At 30.6% G+C, this 15,278-nt stretch overlaps 6 protein-coding genes across 8 annotated transcripts; 1 reads left to right on the forward strand and 5 right to left on the reverse strand.

Annotated features, from left to right (window-relative positions):
* Positions 1–919: 919 nt before the first annotated feature.
* On the reverse strand, positions 920–3,099 carry LOC111427267 (V-type proton ATPase subunit Vha55). The gene is made up of 3 exons (XM_023062308.2): positions 2,960–3,099; positions 2,330–2,617; positions 920–2,272 (listed from the first exon to the last, which is right to left on the reverse strand). The coding sequence occupies exons 1-3, from the start codon at positions 3,048–3,050 to the stop codon at positions 1,161–1,163; spliced, it is 1,491 nt and encodes a 496-aa protein (XP_022918076.1). The 5' UTR covers positions 3,051–3,099; the 3' UTR covers positions 920–1,160.
* A 180-nt stretch (positions 3,100–3,279) lies between these two features.
* On the reverse strand, positions 3,280–4,630 carry LOC111427289 (neuferricin homolog). Its single transcript, XM_023062350.2, has 4 exons — positions 4,020–4,630; positions 3,821–3,961; positions 3,575–3,761; positions 3,280–3,516 (listed from the first exon to the last, which is right to left on the reverse strand). The coding sequence occupies exons 1-4, from the start codon at positions 4,288–4,290 to the stop codon at positions 3,357–3,359; spliced, it is 759 nt and encodes a 252-aa protein (XP_022918118.1). The 5' UTR covers positions 4,291–4,630; the 3' UTR covers positions 3,280–3,356.
* Positions 4,631–4,905: 275 nt separating this feature from the next.
* On the reverse strand, positions 4,906–5,953 carry LOC111427341 (mpv17-like protein). The gene is made up of 3 exons (XM_023062440.2): positions 5,427–5,953; positions 5,238–5,369; positions 4,906–5,185 (listed from the first exon to the last, which is right to left on the reverse strand). The coding sequence occupies exons 1-3, from the start codon at positions 5,685–5,687 to the stop codon at positions 4,991–4,993; spliced, it is 588 nt and encodes a 195-aa protein (XP_022918208.1). The 5' UTR covers positions 5,688–5,953; the 3' UTR covers positions 4,906–4,990.
* Positions 5,954–6,912: 959 nt separating this feature from the next.
* LOC111427392 (translocase of inner mitochondrial membrane 23) lies at positions 6,913–8,491 on the reverse strand. 2 transcript variants are annotated; one of them, XM_023062518.2, is made up of 5 exons: positions 8,309–8,491; positions 7,968–8,208; positions 7,743–7,912; positions 7,577–7,688; positions 6,913–7,111 (listed from the first exon to the last, which is right to left on the reverse strand). In XM_023062518.2, the coding sequence occupies exons 1-5, from the start codon at positions 8,358–8,360 to the stop codon at positions 7,102–7,104; spliced, it is 585 nt and encodes a 194-aa protein (XP_022918286.1). In that variant the 5' UTR covers positions 8,361–8,491; the 3' UTR covers positions 6,913–7,101. The 2 variants fall into 2 exon arrangements, with proteins under 2 accessions (XP_022918286.1, XP_071050140.1); XM_071194039.1 differs by lacking the exon at positions 6,913–7,111 and having other exon boundaries at positions 7,190–7,688.
* A 203-nt stretch (positions 8,492–8,694) lies between these two features.
* LOC111427391 (DNA replication complex GINS protein PSF2-like protein) lies at positions 8,695–15,246 on the forward strand. 2 transcript variants are annotated; one of them, XM_023062517.2, is made up of 4 exons: positions 8,695–9,011; positions 9,063–9,333; positions 9,387–14,139; positions 14,201–15,246. In XM_023062517.2, the coding sequence occupies exons 1-3, from the start codon at positions 8,764–8,766 to the stop codon at positions 9,492–9,494; spliced, it is 627 nt and encodes a 208-aa protein (XP_022918285.1). In that variant the 5' UTR covers positions 8,695–8,763; the 3' UTR covers positions 9,495–14,139; positions 14,201–15,246. The 2 variants fall into 2 exon arrangements, with proteins under 2 accessions (XP_022918285.1, XP_022918016.2); XM_023062248.2 differs by lacking the exons at positions 8,695–9,011; positions 9,063–9,333 and having other exon boundaries at positions 13,995–14,139.
* LOC111427122 (myb-like protein D) lies at positions 10,934–13,688 on the reverse strand. Its single transcript, XM_071194037.1, has one exon. The coding sequence runs from the start codon at positions 13,686–13,688 to the stop codon at positions 11,010–11,012; it is 2,679 nt and encodes an 892-aa protein (XP_071050138.1). The 3' UTR covers positions 10,934–11,009.
* Positions 15,247–15,278: the final 32 nt, after the last annotated feature.

Raw genomic sequence — 15,278 nt, forward strand, 5'->3', positions numbered from 1 at the left:
CGCTTACAACTTAGTGTATCTCATTCCAGGAGAACTGGTCTACAGTAGGCGAACTCTCTCTTTAGCCCACAGTCTAATCCTATGCTTGGCCATCGCAAATGAAAAAAATTTTCGTTTTCGATCCAGGACTGCCGTTCAGGCAGTACAATCTAGTATCGAGCATTAATCACTGGTAGTGATCCTGTCAAATCTGACAGCATTGCTAGGATATGCACATGCAAAAGATATAGGCCAAGCAAAACGTCCATTGCTAGAGTTGGCGTTGTACTTATCGCACCATCTTGGCTATCTCTAGCCAATCCAGCTATTCGTTGAATTTGTGAAAGTTTACTATTTTAGTAGTATTGTTGATGTATATGTCGTCTACTATGTCTATTATTTGTGCTAGTAGATTTCCATCTTCTAATATAATTAATAAACAATATAATAAAAATTAAATTTTGAAATGGTGTTTATTGGGTTGCCTACGCAAAAAAAAGCTCAACGAATGTTTTAATTTTTACATACATCTTTTATTCACAATTACTTTTTATTACACTACAATTGTACTAATAATAGGCTTTTCTAAACAACATCAAAAATGAATGTTTTTTTTTCGTATTACGAAAAAAAGAATTAATAAATCAATTAAAAGTGCTAATTACAAGGAATAAAGACAAAATAAAATACTGGATAAAACGACGAATTGGCCAATAATATATTGCTTTATACAGTAGTGTACGTATAAGTAATAAATTCTTAACTACGCCATTTGGAATGTTCATCTAACATCTTTCCTTTTTTTTATTGGGACTTATTAAAAAAGTACCACTATTTTCTTTATACAATACTGGATGATTTACAGTGAAATAACGTACATACTCTGTAGTGCAGCTTTTTCATTTCTTTTCTTTTTCGGTTTCATATGAAATTTATACAATATTTATATACTTTATATTGTCCTTGGGTGTTAAAAACTCTTCTAATATTTTTCTTTAACAAGCTATCGTAATGTTTATACATTGAAAATTAAAAATTTACATTCAAAAAAGAAAAAAGAAATAAAAATGCATTTTTTTTCCTAAACCTTAACAGCAACAACTTGAACCTTTCTTTAAATTTTTTTTTGGGAACAATATACACAAATATATTACTATTTATTGGGCACGGATAAATGGTAACTAATGACGAGAATCTCTCGGGTAAAATTCCGCCAAAATCGATGCGGGAATACGCTTCAACATTTCTTTCGGGAAAATACGTAATAATTGCCATCCAATATCCAAAGATTCGAATACCGTACGATTCTCATAATTACCTTGTGTAATAAAATTCTTTTCAAATTTGGATAAAAATTCCAAATAAAGTAAATCGTCTGGTGTTAAAGCTTCTTCACCAACTACAGCTTTCATGGCTTGTACATCTTTACCAATAGCGTAACAAGCATACAATTGATTGGACACATCAGAGTGATCTTTCCTGGTCATGCCTTCACCAATAGCAGATTTCATCAAACGTGATAGAGATGGAAGTACGTTTACGGGTGGATAAATTTGTCTGTTATGTAACTGACGATCAACGTAAATTTGTCCCTCTGTAATATAACCTGTTAAATCAGGAATAGGGTGAGTAATGTCATCGTTAGGCATAGTAAGAATTGGAATTTGAGTAATTGATCCATTTCTTCCTTCAACTCGTCCTGCACGTTCATAAATTGTAGCTAAATCGGTGTACATGTAACCTGGGAAACCACGACGTCCAGGGACTTCCTCTCTGGCGGCGGATACTTCACGCAAAGCTTCAGCATACGAAGACATATCAGTTAAAATAACCAATACGTGCTTTTCACACTGATAAGCTAAAAATTCAGCTGCAGTTAACGCTAAGCGTGGAGTAATAATTCTTTCGATGGTTGGATCGTTGGCTAAATTCAAGAAAAGACATACGTTCTCCATAGAACCATTCTCTTCGAAATCTTGTTTGAAAAAGCGAGCTGTCTCCATGTTAACACCCATAGCAGCAAATACAATGGCGAAGTTATCTTCGTGATCATCAAGCACAGACTTGCCAGGGATTTTAACCAAACCAGCTTGACGACAAATTTGCGCAGCAATTTCATTGTGAGGTAAACCAGCAGCAGAGAAAATTGGAATTTTCTGACCTCTAGCAATCGAATTCATCACATCAATAGCACTGATACCAGTTTGAATCATTTCTTCAGGATAAATACGAGACCATGGATTAATAGGTTGACCTTGAATATCCAAATGATCTTCCGCCAAAATTGGAGGACCTAAAAAAATATTTTACAAATGAGGAACTCCCTCAAAAAATAAATAAATTTCTTTACCTTTATCGATTGGTTTTCCTGATCCGTTAAAAACACGACCTAACATATCTTCCGATACGGGAGTTCTCAAAATATCACCGGTAAATTCACACAGAGTGTTTTTTGCGTCAATACCAGAAGTGCCTTCAAATACTTGTACAACAGCTTTCGATCCACTGACTTCCAAAACTTGTCCAGAACGTAAAGTTCCATCCGACAATCGAAGTTGTACGATTTCGGCATATTTCGGAAATTTAACATCATCCAAAATAACCAAAGGACCGTTTACACCAGATACCGTTTTGTAAGCTTTAAATAATAAAAAAAACTTTGATCAAAATTCAATTCAATACGAGGAGTGGCTCAATTCTGATCACATGATTTGGAAACCAGCTGATAATTGCAACATTAACCACGAAAATATCGCTTTAAAAAAGTTAAATTCGCGTGAAAATCCCAAGCAACCCCTTTAAAGAGTTAAAATAAAGTTTACTAACGTGATTAAACAAGGAATGAATTAGTTATTAACGTTTTTGGTTTAATCATATGACCCATTTCGTTTGGGTAACTATTGACCCAACCCACGAATCGGCGAAAACGGCGATAAAAACCACTTGGAAAACTTTAAAAAAGAAACGAACGGCTACTTACTAAGTCGAGGATGCGAAATAAAGTCTCTTGAAACAGCTAAAACGTGCTCTTTATTCGCCGCTCGGGCGTTCAACGTTGCTGGGTACGACATTTTCACAGGACGACCGATGGACGCAGCCTGATCTAACACCACGAAACCCGTAGCGATATCAGCAATTCACGTGCAATCACGTGATATAACTTTAAAGTTTCTATTCGACGGTAGATGTAGATAATTTCTCATATCTAGAATACTGCAAATGAAATTTAATCAATAAGAAGTATCTAGGGTTGCATATCTTTTTGGGTGTATTTTAGGTTGCATACTTTAATCCTTTCATATTTTTTAATATTACGTTTTAATGACATAAAAAATTATGGAAATACAAAAATTATCTATGTAAAATAATCTACACGTTTATATAAAGCAACTATGAGACTTCGAGTCACAATTTTCGTACTCTTGTATATTTCCTAAGTCTAAATTTTCATCGCTAATGCAAGCACATCGATGTTTATCGGCCCCAGGTTCATAAAATTTTCTTGGGAAACCAATAAAGTTTCTTTCGATGCCTCCACTGTAATTGATACGTTTATAAATTAAAGGATTGAATTAAATTAAACAACAAAGTTAACCTTTTTTTTGTACACCAAACTCTTGAACCGGTCGAAACATCCCATTCCATGTTGCAAGGAGGATATTTTCGTTTTATTTCCGTTTTATCTTCATCTGATTTCAAGGCTTTTTTAATCAAAGATTTTATTTCCCTATTATATTGCGTAGGTTTTCCTTTTTCATCATAATATCTCCCAATTAAAACTCCTTAAAAGTAAAAAAATTAATTTTATTGTGTTTGTTGTCTGCTTATTAAGAAAACTTGCCCACTTTAATATATTCTTTTTTATAAAACTTTAACCAATAATCTAAACTTTTGAAATCGTTTATATCTAACCCAATTACATCATCAGAAATATCTTCTTTATTAAATTTACCATCAATAAAGTTTCTTGAAGCATCTTTTCCTATTAAATCAAATAATTGTATTAAAAATGTTTCAATTAAATTTTTTTTTAAGTTAACCTATAAAACAATTATATGTTTTCCCAGGTCCGTAATGTTTAGACCCTTTAGACACATCGAAAACATTTCCCAATATTGCCAAATACAAATGTTTCTTATCTACACCACTACATAAGCTTAATTCCTCTGGTGTAAACAATTTCATCTTATTATCATTGAGATTAACTCCTTTTTGATAATGAAGGAGTTCAGTTATGTACTTGATGATGCCTGTGTTGTAAAATATTGCGACTCCGGCTACCAACGAAGCAATTAAAATCTGCTTAAACATTATTCAATACTTAAAAAACATCCGTAGTGAGTCAATACTAAAGATAACGGTTTCTTATCATCCAAATGGAATCCTCCAATTTTTTCAATCTTATTTGTTTAATTAGTTGCGTATTTAATGGAAATTTTACGTTTTAAAATTTAAGTTTGGAATTTCTTAACCCAATTGGTCCACACGTGCAAAAAAATTTTAGTTTTGGTTGGAGTGAGATGAATGATGAATCCACGTGGAAATTTTCATGCGGTGAAATGAATTACTTTTTATAGAATCTAAATTTAATCTACTAAATTAGAAAACGACCTTGGCTTTAACACCATTTAACACTGTTGTGAAAGAAAATGAGCTCTTATAAGAATTTATTGAGGTTATGTTTTTCATTTCAAGTTGTTTGTAAATTCTATCTTATTTATTTTATATTCAATACCTATATGTGCAATTAGTGTTGTTTATATATATTATTTGATTTTGCATTATTATTTGGTTCAGGTATAAAAAAATATATTAATTTTTTTTCATTTTCTTCATTTTTAGGTTAGGTGGGTTAGGTTAAGAAAAAAATTTTTTTAATCAAAATATAAATAATATATTTATATCTTTTATCACATTATTAAAGTCTACAAAAATAAAATAAATATCAATAAATATTAAGAAATTAAATAATGTACAAGTTAATTAAAACATAAATAAGGAAAATTAATCGTTATAAAGTTAACTTTTGTTGTTGAATTTGGGGTGACGTTGTAGCCAATAACTTTTCTCTTGTTTTCAATTCGTGCATGTAAGCTAAGAAACAACACCAAACCAAACTACACATACTAACGTAAGGGACCCTATTTCTTTCTTTAATATATAGGAAGTTTATTGTTTGGAGAACTGGCCAAACACAAATTCCAACCTAAAAAAATACAATAAACATCAACCATAAACGAATTGTAATAACATTTTACTTTATATGTAGGGAAGAATTTCATTTTAACTTCTTCTATAGCCTCATCAACATTATATGTGTTCATATAATTCATTGCGAAAAAGAAACAGCACATTGCAGCTGGCCCGTAAGTAACTTGTTCTACTAAAGCCTAAAAATGATAATGATTAAAATTAAATTAAAAACATCATTAAATTATTCCGCTTACTTTAGTTATAGCAACTTGTAATGTGGCTCCAGGCCACATCATACTTGAGATTTTAATCCACCCGTAGAGGGTAGGTGCGGTAAAAAGACCCCCATACAAACTAAATCTCAATGCTTGCTTCCAATCATAATTATCCCAAGTTTTTCCAGCAATTGTTTGTTGTATGATACATGATGTAGGCCAAATTGTACCATACGACAATATTCCCCTGACGATTGGGTGACGTTTTGTGAAGGCACGAAATCTTGAGAATACACTCATTTTATTTCTTTTTTATATAAAATTGTGGTTAATTAATGAAATAAATTTAATTTATTTTTTAAAATATTATAATTTTTGGTCAGCTTCTTTTCATGATCGAATTGAAACGGTTACTAAGGCCAATGCCAACTCACGTGTGGTTATTATAGTTTAAATCGCGTCAGAAAATTCGCATTTCCAGATCATTCATTTGGTTATCTCCTTTTGTTGCGCCGCGAGACGCTATGGTTCCCTCTCTATTGTGCAATGTTCAAAGTTCTTTTTTATTCTTATTGGCCTTTCAATGGAGTGTATGTGACGTCAGAAAATGACGTAAAGTTCGAAAGTAAATCTGTCAGATAAGACAAAGATAATAATGTATACTTGTCCTTTTTTATCCCGAGTTTTCAATCAGCTGATTGAAAATAAAATGGTTTCCTTCATTAATTATTTGTTGTTTAAGGTTGTTTAATTTGAGTCGAACAATAAGTAGGATTAGGATTATTTTGTAAGAATCTAAAAATCACAAAACTAAAATTTTTATTGCATTTCAAAATTAATATGCGTTAATATTTATTACAATAATTATATATTGTTAAATATTTTATAAGTATGAAAATTATAGAAAATCACAATTTAATGTATTTTATAGAACTGCTGAAATAATCTAAAAGACCTTTTAACGAACTCCATCTGTTAATAAAAAGCAAAATTAAATTAATTATTTCTATTTTTAAATAGATAAACGCAAGAAAATGCTCTTTAATATTTATTATCAGATTTAAATTAATTAAATAACAACTTACCTTAAACTAGTGCTTTTGCGAAAAGCCACATACCGGATATCCGACATATCTAAGTGTATTGCGCAATGCGCTTTACGGACCTTGCGGTATATCTATCTAGCCATTATGGCTATAACTTCTCGTGCATTATTGCAATATTTGAATAAAAATGAAATTAATAAGAAAGCTGATAAGACGTGCCAACTTATTTGGATCCAAGATAAAAAAGGAACTTTTTTAAAAAAGTCCTATTGGGGTTGAACTTTATTATTATCTACAGTGTCCACCACCTAAAAAAGATACTAATCCCTATGAATGGTGGTGTAAAACAAGTTTTTACTATACAGCCAAAGCCGGATATTTGGTAACTATCCGGTATCCGACCGAATTTTAAAAAATGGCGGGATAGGCCGGATACCCGATAGTTTAAAGATATCTGTTCCACCACTACTATAAACCAATTGTGTTCATTCATAAGTTTATTTTCAATAATTACAATACAAATTATCGTATAAAGTTAAACTAAAGAAAAATTAAAAAAAAAACCAAATATAAAAATATTTCAATTTATAGTCCAAATAAGAACAAAAATAAAGATATTTTGCTACCGGTTTTTAGGAAAGTCGTAGGCACATATTGATTGGTTCTTGTTACCTCTGCCTGTTAAAAAAATTTAAAATGAATATTTTACTAAAAATATCTTACAAACGAATCAAGAAAAAAAAAAACAAACGTGAAGAAATTAAAAGAATTAATTATTAGTAAGTTGTATTTTCTCAGTGAAAATCACAGCACAAAAAATATGTACAAAATAACGAAAAAAAAAACAACAAGTAAAATAGGTTAGTAAAAAATTCCTTGTCGCTTCTTTTTACTTATAGTATGCATACAAACTGAGTTCTCTATGATGCTAAATCAATTAATCAAAAAAATTAGCCTAAACAACTCAAAAAATATACATTAAAAAATAAATTATGAATTTATATGTAGTTTTTTATACAAATAAAGGTCTTATTACTGAATCGGAGCTTGCACATTTTTTAAGAGGGAAAAATTTAAACTCTCATTTTACCATACTTAAAATATTACACTAGTTCTCTAAACCAAACATAACTAGACGCTTACGCTGGATTAAATTGCCTTAGTTCAGCTAATTTTTCGCGACTATTCCATAAAGCATACAACGCAGAGATTCCAAAACCTACGGCACCACCCAATCCACATTTTCTTATTCCTCCTACAAATAAAATAAAATAATTTATAATTTTCAAAAAAATTATTATTAATTGACCTGTTGATTTATACAAGAATCCAGTTGCTGTTGCAGCTACAATTGTATTAAGATCATCATCGGCACCTCTTGCCCAGGATAAAATAACACCAAAAGCTGAATATATCACAGCTACTGAACCTAAAGTGTTTGCTGTAGCGCTACCTTTTTTCATAATATGATTTAATAATCTAAAACAAATTTTTTTAATATAATATTTAATAAAAATAAACAAAAATATCATACTGTGTCCTTCGTAATTTTCCAGTTTGTCCCTCCAAGGTAGTTGCTCTAAGACCGTTGTACAAACCCATAGCCCCTCCAATTCCAGCTCCGATCATACATGAAGCACCAATTTGTCCAAAAGCAAGTTCAAAACGTCCTCGTTGTTTACTATTGCCATCAAGGAAAATGTATTCCGGTTGGCTTTGGGGCATATAAACGGGATCATAGTTTAGGTAAGGCGAAGAAAACGGCTTGTACAATCCTAAAAATCAGATAAATTTTTAAAACGCGTTGTGTAATTTTTAGGTTATGTCATTCGATGCGACTTGTCATGTGAAGCAATTTCGAGAAATTTCTTTTACCTCCTAATCCGCGGGCTACGTCGCCGCTGGCGTAAGTCTCTCCGTCGTTCATTTCGCACTTTCTTTTGCTGTTGTCGTTAGGTATTTACCGCGCCCGAATTTTTGATCTTTGACTTTCCGAAAGAAAAATTTGGGGGTTGGGAAAACAGAAGAGGAAGATCCAAGGTCTTTAAACAAAATACGTAACGCACATGTTGCCAACTGATAAAAACAAAATTATTATAATAGATAGAACTTTCTAGAAATTTACGAATTTTATAGGTTGTTTCATTACAAAATATGTTTTAGATGATTTAGTATCATCTATTACAATTATAACATAGTATTTGATAACAATTTTATTAAATACATTTTTAATTTTAATAATTATAAAATATTCCGAAAGATGGCAGCATAAAATCTTTCAAATTTACATCAAATTTTTAAGGTTATGTTATAATTTCTTTATCTTTTAAATGATGGATCCAGAAGAAGTTGAGTTTTTAAGCGAAAAAACATTAATAACAATTATTCCAACGTTTAACAGTAACGTTATCCATTTAATTCAAGGGGATATAGGTCCGTTTCGGGCCAGTTTACCAATCACCGTTCCTCTTTGGATAGCAATTAATCTAAAACAACAACTAAAATGCAAAATACAACCTCCAGATTGGATGAACGTTGATGAATTAGAAAGGATTAAGGAAGAGGAGAAAGTGTCTAGGTTAGTGAATTCATAAAAATTAATATTTTTATGTGATAAATACATTTTCAGAACGTTTATTAAAATGCCTAGCGAACATTATATGGTGGAGACAAAAATTTTATTGGGTGTAGCTCCAGATGATATTCCAAGAGCAGATGAAATACGAACAATGATCAAGGATATTTGGGATATAAGAATGTCGAAAATACGATCCTCAGTTGATGTTTTAATTAAAAGTTCTGGTTGTTATGCTGCTATTGATAATTTAACGTTAATGGAGATTAACTCGATAAGGCCTTTATTACCACATTCTTTAGATCAATTATATCGTATGAAACAGGTAAATACCAAAAAAAGGGGTTGTAAAGAATATAAGTTTGTTTTTGTTTTTAGTCAAAGATTACGGCTGAATCTCAAACATCTGGATTTTTTAGTGCTAATCAAAGCAGAATTACACCTTTTAAATTAAATCGAAATAGCTCTAGTGGTAGTCGTAATTAATTTTTTATAAAATTTATTTTATCAATAAAAATACAGTGAATTTCACTTCTAATGCAATACACTCATACCTCATTATACGGCGGTGATACGTTATCGGACGTATATATTAAAAATGGTTTGAGCTTAAAACCTCCAGCCGCATTTGCGCCAAGCAGCAACGTTAATCGTTACTTCGATACTTTAAATCCCAGCATAGCTCTTTCGTTCTTAGAAATAAATGTTCTATCAGGCATTATTTTCCAGTATGGGGCTCATCTACATTAAACATTTGTTGTGGATCGTATCTACCTCTTTCAATAGTTAATTTCAGTATGTCCACCTTTCATTTTAATATTATGCAAATTATGTCGCCTATTGAATTTTTCAAACCAACCGTGGCTTACCAAGAATTTTTCACTCAAGTTGTCTCCTCACTATTCAAACGTTCAAAAATAGATTTTGCTTTTTTCTGGATATTCATTTGACTCATCGCCATTTTTTGTTGATTGTTGTCTTCAATCCAGATTATTAATAATTTGTTTTATTTTTTCCATTTTATCACTTGGTTTGCGTGTTATTTTAGACATACTTGAAGGAGCAGCTGACTATGAATGTAGTTTATTTTTTTCTTATTGTTGCCAATTTGGTTGAACTGTAGATTTCGGCCTTATACATGTCAGTGTCCGGTAGTGCCGTTATAGCGAATCGCCGCATAAAGAGGGGTCGTATAGGGAGGTATGAGTGTATACAAAAATATATTTCCATAGAATCCAGGGCGTACTGTGCAGTGTCCGTTACAGCTCAATTAAGATGGCTAAACCTGAATGTTTCTAGTTCTAGTATTAGCACTATTACTAGAACTAACGCAAGACCTAGAATCATTCGGGTTTAGCCGTTTTGAGAGACCTGCGGCTAAACCTGAATGTTCTTCTTTTCTTCTAAGTCTAGTGTTAGTTCTAGTTTTAATTGCTATTCAGCGTTAGATTGTGGTATGTTTTTATTGAACGAAAAGTAGAACTAATACTAGACCTAGAACCAGAAACATTAGGGTTTAGCCGTGCGTCTCTTAAGACGGAAATTCAGAGTTATCATAAGGACTTTTTCAAAGCAAAACTTTTCCTTTGCAAAACTACCCAATGTCTGTATATAGACTGCCTAAGTCTGACGTCACAGCGGTGGGCGGAGCTTATACCGACTCCAAACAATTTCGTTGCTAACCACAGTTGCTAAGATAAATCGCCATAAAAATGTCATTTAAAATGTCACTGTGACGTTAAGGCTTAGGTTGTCTATTAAGCTATGTTAAATTTTATGTGGGATAGTGCAAGTGCATAGTAGTTAGTAGTAATTATGGTTACTGCATTCATATATTGTGAGTTAATGAAATTCCCGGTATATCTTTATTTCTAGGTTAAATTGCTGGTAGATAAAAGTTAAGTTAGAATCACCACAAAAAGAAATACAAAGAAATTATTTTTATTTACATATAGCTATAAAACTATTTTCTTTTCCATAATATTAAAAAAAAAAAATAGTTCACAATGATTTTTTTTTCTTTTTTGAATCAAAACTCGTTGGGGTAACATCCCCTAATGAACGTTTTTTCACTTTCTTTTTTTTATCTTCAACTTCTTTAACCAAGTCATCGATGAAGCGGTTTATAGATGAATCATTTGGTTTGGGTATAAAACTTTCTTCATTATCAAAAATAGAATTATCCTCTTTTACCGATATCATAGTACTATTTACAATCGCTTTTTTATGCTTATTCAACGAAAATTCATCCTCCGATACCATTTCTTCTTTCACAATGTGTTCCAAAGAGGTTTTCGATTTCTTATTTTTCTTAGATTTAATTGGCGTTGAATCACCCGGAATTGTATCATCAAAATCCTCAGGATTAAGTGTACTTAATGATTTACTACGTTTTCGTTTTGCAGGGGAAGAATTTTCTTCTTCGAATATTGATTTACTCCGACTTCGTTTTTTCAAACTCGTTTTATCGACATTATCGTTGTTTTCCATCATCATCTGATTAATGATGTCAATACTTTCATCCATTTCGGTTTTTATTTTTGCATGTACTTTATTTTCTTCAACTTCCTTTTTTTTTCTTTTCTTTTTATTAACAGAACCTTCATTTTCTTCTGATGATTTTCTGTCAGTATGTTCATCTAAAAGTTTAAAAATATCTAAATTTTCTTCCTCCACCGGCGTTTTATTTTCATTAAACGATTTCGATCTCCTTTTTTGTTTTCGTTTTTTATTAAAATCCGTTATTAAGCCTTCTAATTTATCCGAAATCCATTTATCCAAATTAATCCGATCCTCGTAATTATGTCCCAATAATAAATGTTGTTCTTTTAAATTTTTAGGTTCTTCAATTACCTCATCATCTTGTTGATATTTTTTAATTTTTAACGACTTCTTTCTTATTTTAGTATCTTTCGAAATCGATATAACACCATGACATTTTAATGATAAAATATTAAAGGAATCACCATTATCGGAACTATCAATTAAAACATTAGAAATATTTTTATCCATGTTTACATGAAGCGCATAAACGTTTTCGTTTATTTCCAACTTTGATGACTCTCCATTAAAATTTATAACTCCAGAAACGAGAAGTTTGGGATCCAAATCTTTTGGAATTTTTGCTAAAAATATTTCATCCCCACTCTTTTTAATTTCTTTCGATAAATTATAAGTTTCAGAATCAATTTTTGATAAATTATTGATTTTCGCGAAATTCGATAATTTTTTCTTTAAAAATTCATTCTTTTTATTGTCAATTACAAAGTCATTATGACTCTTTGGACTTTTTTGTGGGTTCAATGCACAAATTTTGGCTAATGTTGAAACATTTCCAATCAATTCATTCTCATTTTCACTTCTTGAACAATTATTTTTTATTGGACTTTTACCTAACCTAACTTTTTTATTTCCACCATCTTTATCATTAGTTTCCCAAGATTTATTCTTATTTAAACTTTTAACTGCAATATTTTCTTCTTCATCTATTGATTCGTCAGATGCAGAAATTTCTTCTTTTAAATTTTTATTCAAAGAAGTTTTAATTGTTGACATATTTTTATTTATTGATGAATTTCTATGATTATTTGTACTTGTGTTTTCTTCTTCATCATCATCTGAAGATTGATAATTCATACTTTTTTGATGTTTTGGTACTTTACTTAAAGTATGTTTTGAATTATGACTTAACCTAACTTTTTTCTTTCTTCCTTCAGAGTTATCAGAATCAGTACTTTCCGATAACTCTTTGTTACTATTAATTGATACATTTTTATTGAAAGAAGGATTTCTATTTTGATCAACACTTTCTTCATCATCATCATCATCCGAAGACACATCAGACTGACTTTCAGTGGTTTCTTTCTTAATATTTTTAATATGATTTATTCTCTTATTTGTTAAAGATGTTGTTGCCAGGTCAGAATCACTTTGTGAAGATAACTTTTCTTTTTTAATATTTTTCATTGGAATTATTTTATTTAATTTTGGACTTTGGACAAATTCATTACCAGAACTTTCACTGTTATTATCCGAAATAATTTCTTTTGACACACAATTAATTTTTTCTTTTTTTAATTTAAAATCTGTATTAAATTCAGCACTTTCATCTCGCTTTTTCTTTGTAACTGTAAATTTTGATTTTTCGTTACACATTAACATGCTATTTTTTTTTGATTCACTAGATGAACCTTGACCATCTAGTAATTTCCTTTGTCTCAGTTTGTTTGCATGACTTTGAATTGATCCATCATCACTCGTTGATGCACTATCCTCCAAATCAATGTTTTTCCGTTTCAAAATCCCCTTCCTCACATTTTTGTTTGAATCTTTCGCACTCTCCTCATCACTGGACGATGATGAACTAACAATTATCTCCCTTTTCTGTACATGCTCGCTAAACGAAACTTTTTTGCTAACTCCTGGAGACTTTGCATCGTTAACGTCCGGAGCCCGCTTTTTATTAGACATTTGAATTGTTTTTAGGACGTCCGCATTTGATTCGTCTAAATTCATAATTTCTTGAAGATAATTTTTACTAAATGCTTTATTTTGCTTCGATTTCATCATATCCCAAGGGCTTTTGTCGTTGACCTCAGTTTCTTGACCAGAACCACTAATTTTTGACCCGGACTGACTTCGTTGGGCCAATTCTAACTCCGAATCCGATGAATTAGACATTTTTTAATACGCTACAATTGATAATACAAGCTTTAGAGCGAATTAGGGAAACATAAATTTGATGTTATTATTAGGCACGAGACTTTAAGAGACGCAAAAAGAGGTTAGGAAATGTTTTGTAGATGGCGCCAAATTATTTTTGTTTTAGGGACTTTATTTATTTTTTTATTTATTATTAATTAAATAATAATTATTTAGTTTATTATAATTTTACTAACTTGATAAAATAAATATTATTTCTTTTAATTCCCACTTACATTTAAAAAATTTAGATAACTTTCACTTTTAATCATTTTATTTTAAGTTAAAGGTTGGCAACACGAAAACTGTCAATTATATTTGTAGATTTAGCTAGTTTTCGTCATTTTAAAAACTCAAACACTTTTCTGTTATTGTTTAAACATTACGAATTAATTTAATTTATTACTTACCCGGAAGATATATTTATAAGGTAAAATATTTTATACTTATGGTATAAAAATATTAAAGATACAACATAACCTAATTTTCAGACGTCAAAATGTCTTCAGATAATGATTCGGATTCTTGCGAGTTATTTACTAAGTTTAGCAAAATAGTTGAGAATTCAGAAGATAAATTTTGGAGTAACTTTTCCCTTCAAAAAAATGATGCTTCTGTGGAATTGGATACTAGCCAAAATTGTAATCCCAAAGAAGCACAAATTCTAGATGAACCTGTTGTTACGATTGAAGATGAAACTGCAATTGCTCCAACAGCATCAATAGAATCATCCGAAACTCTTTTAACTCGAATAAATTCTCTGTTGGATAATATGCAAGAAAAAGTGACTGATGCGTTAAACCAGCCTGTACGAGCTCGTGGAGGAAAACGGAAAAAAGCAGTAAAAAGTCGAAGAAGTAATCGAATTAATAAAACATCTGTACAAATTCCTGAACCAGTTCTGTTAAGTGATGAGGATGATAAAGTCCATAATGAAGTAAAGCAAATAACGATTGATATAAATCCAGTAATTCACATAAAAGTTTTATGGAGAATATTTGAAACTCATACATTTAAATTAAAAAAATTTCAAAAATTAACCCCAATTAGAGATTATTTCGTGAAAACAAAAAATGCTAAACCTGAATTACTTTTTTTTACACTGGATGATAAAGAAATCGATTTAGACTGTAATTGCTACGCTAGCTTACGATTAACTGAATATAAAAGTCTCGAGGGATGTTTATTACCCGATAGTTATTTAAATCAACCCAAACAAGAAATTATAGACCTAAACAAATATGATTTCCAATTTAAAGTACAAACTGGTGTTCATCGTGAAAAATCTTTTTATGTAAAATGTAAAAAAGGTGACAAAACTGAGGTTATCTTTTGGCAAGTTATATTAAAAACTGGAAAACCCATTGAGGAGATCAAATTGTCTTTTGATGGGGAATTATTAAAACCAGATCAAGAATTATTAGATTTAGATATTATGGATGGAGATTGTATTGATTTAATATGAGCATTTCGTTTCATTTTCTTGCATTATTCATTCTTTTTGTAAAATTACCACAATAAAGGTTGTTTCTTCGAATTTTTTTTTTTCATTTTAATAAAATTTTATTA

This window comes from Onthophagus taurus, chromosome 2 (assembly GCF_036711975.1).
Source record: "Onthophagus taurus isolate NC chromosome 2, IU_Otau_3.0, whole genome shotgun sequence".
Lineage (NCBI taxonomy): Eukaryota > Metazoa > Arthropoda > Insecta > Coleoptera > Scarabaeidae > Onthophagus > Onthophagus taurus.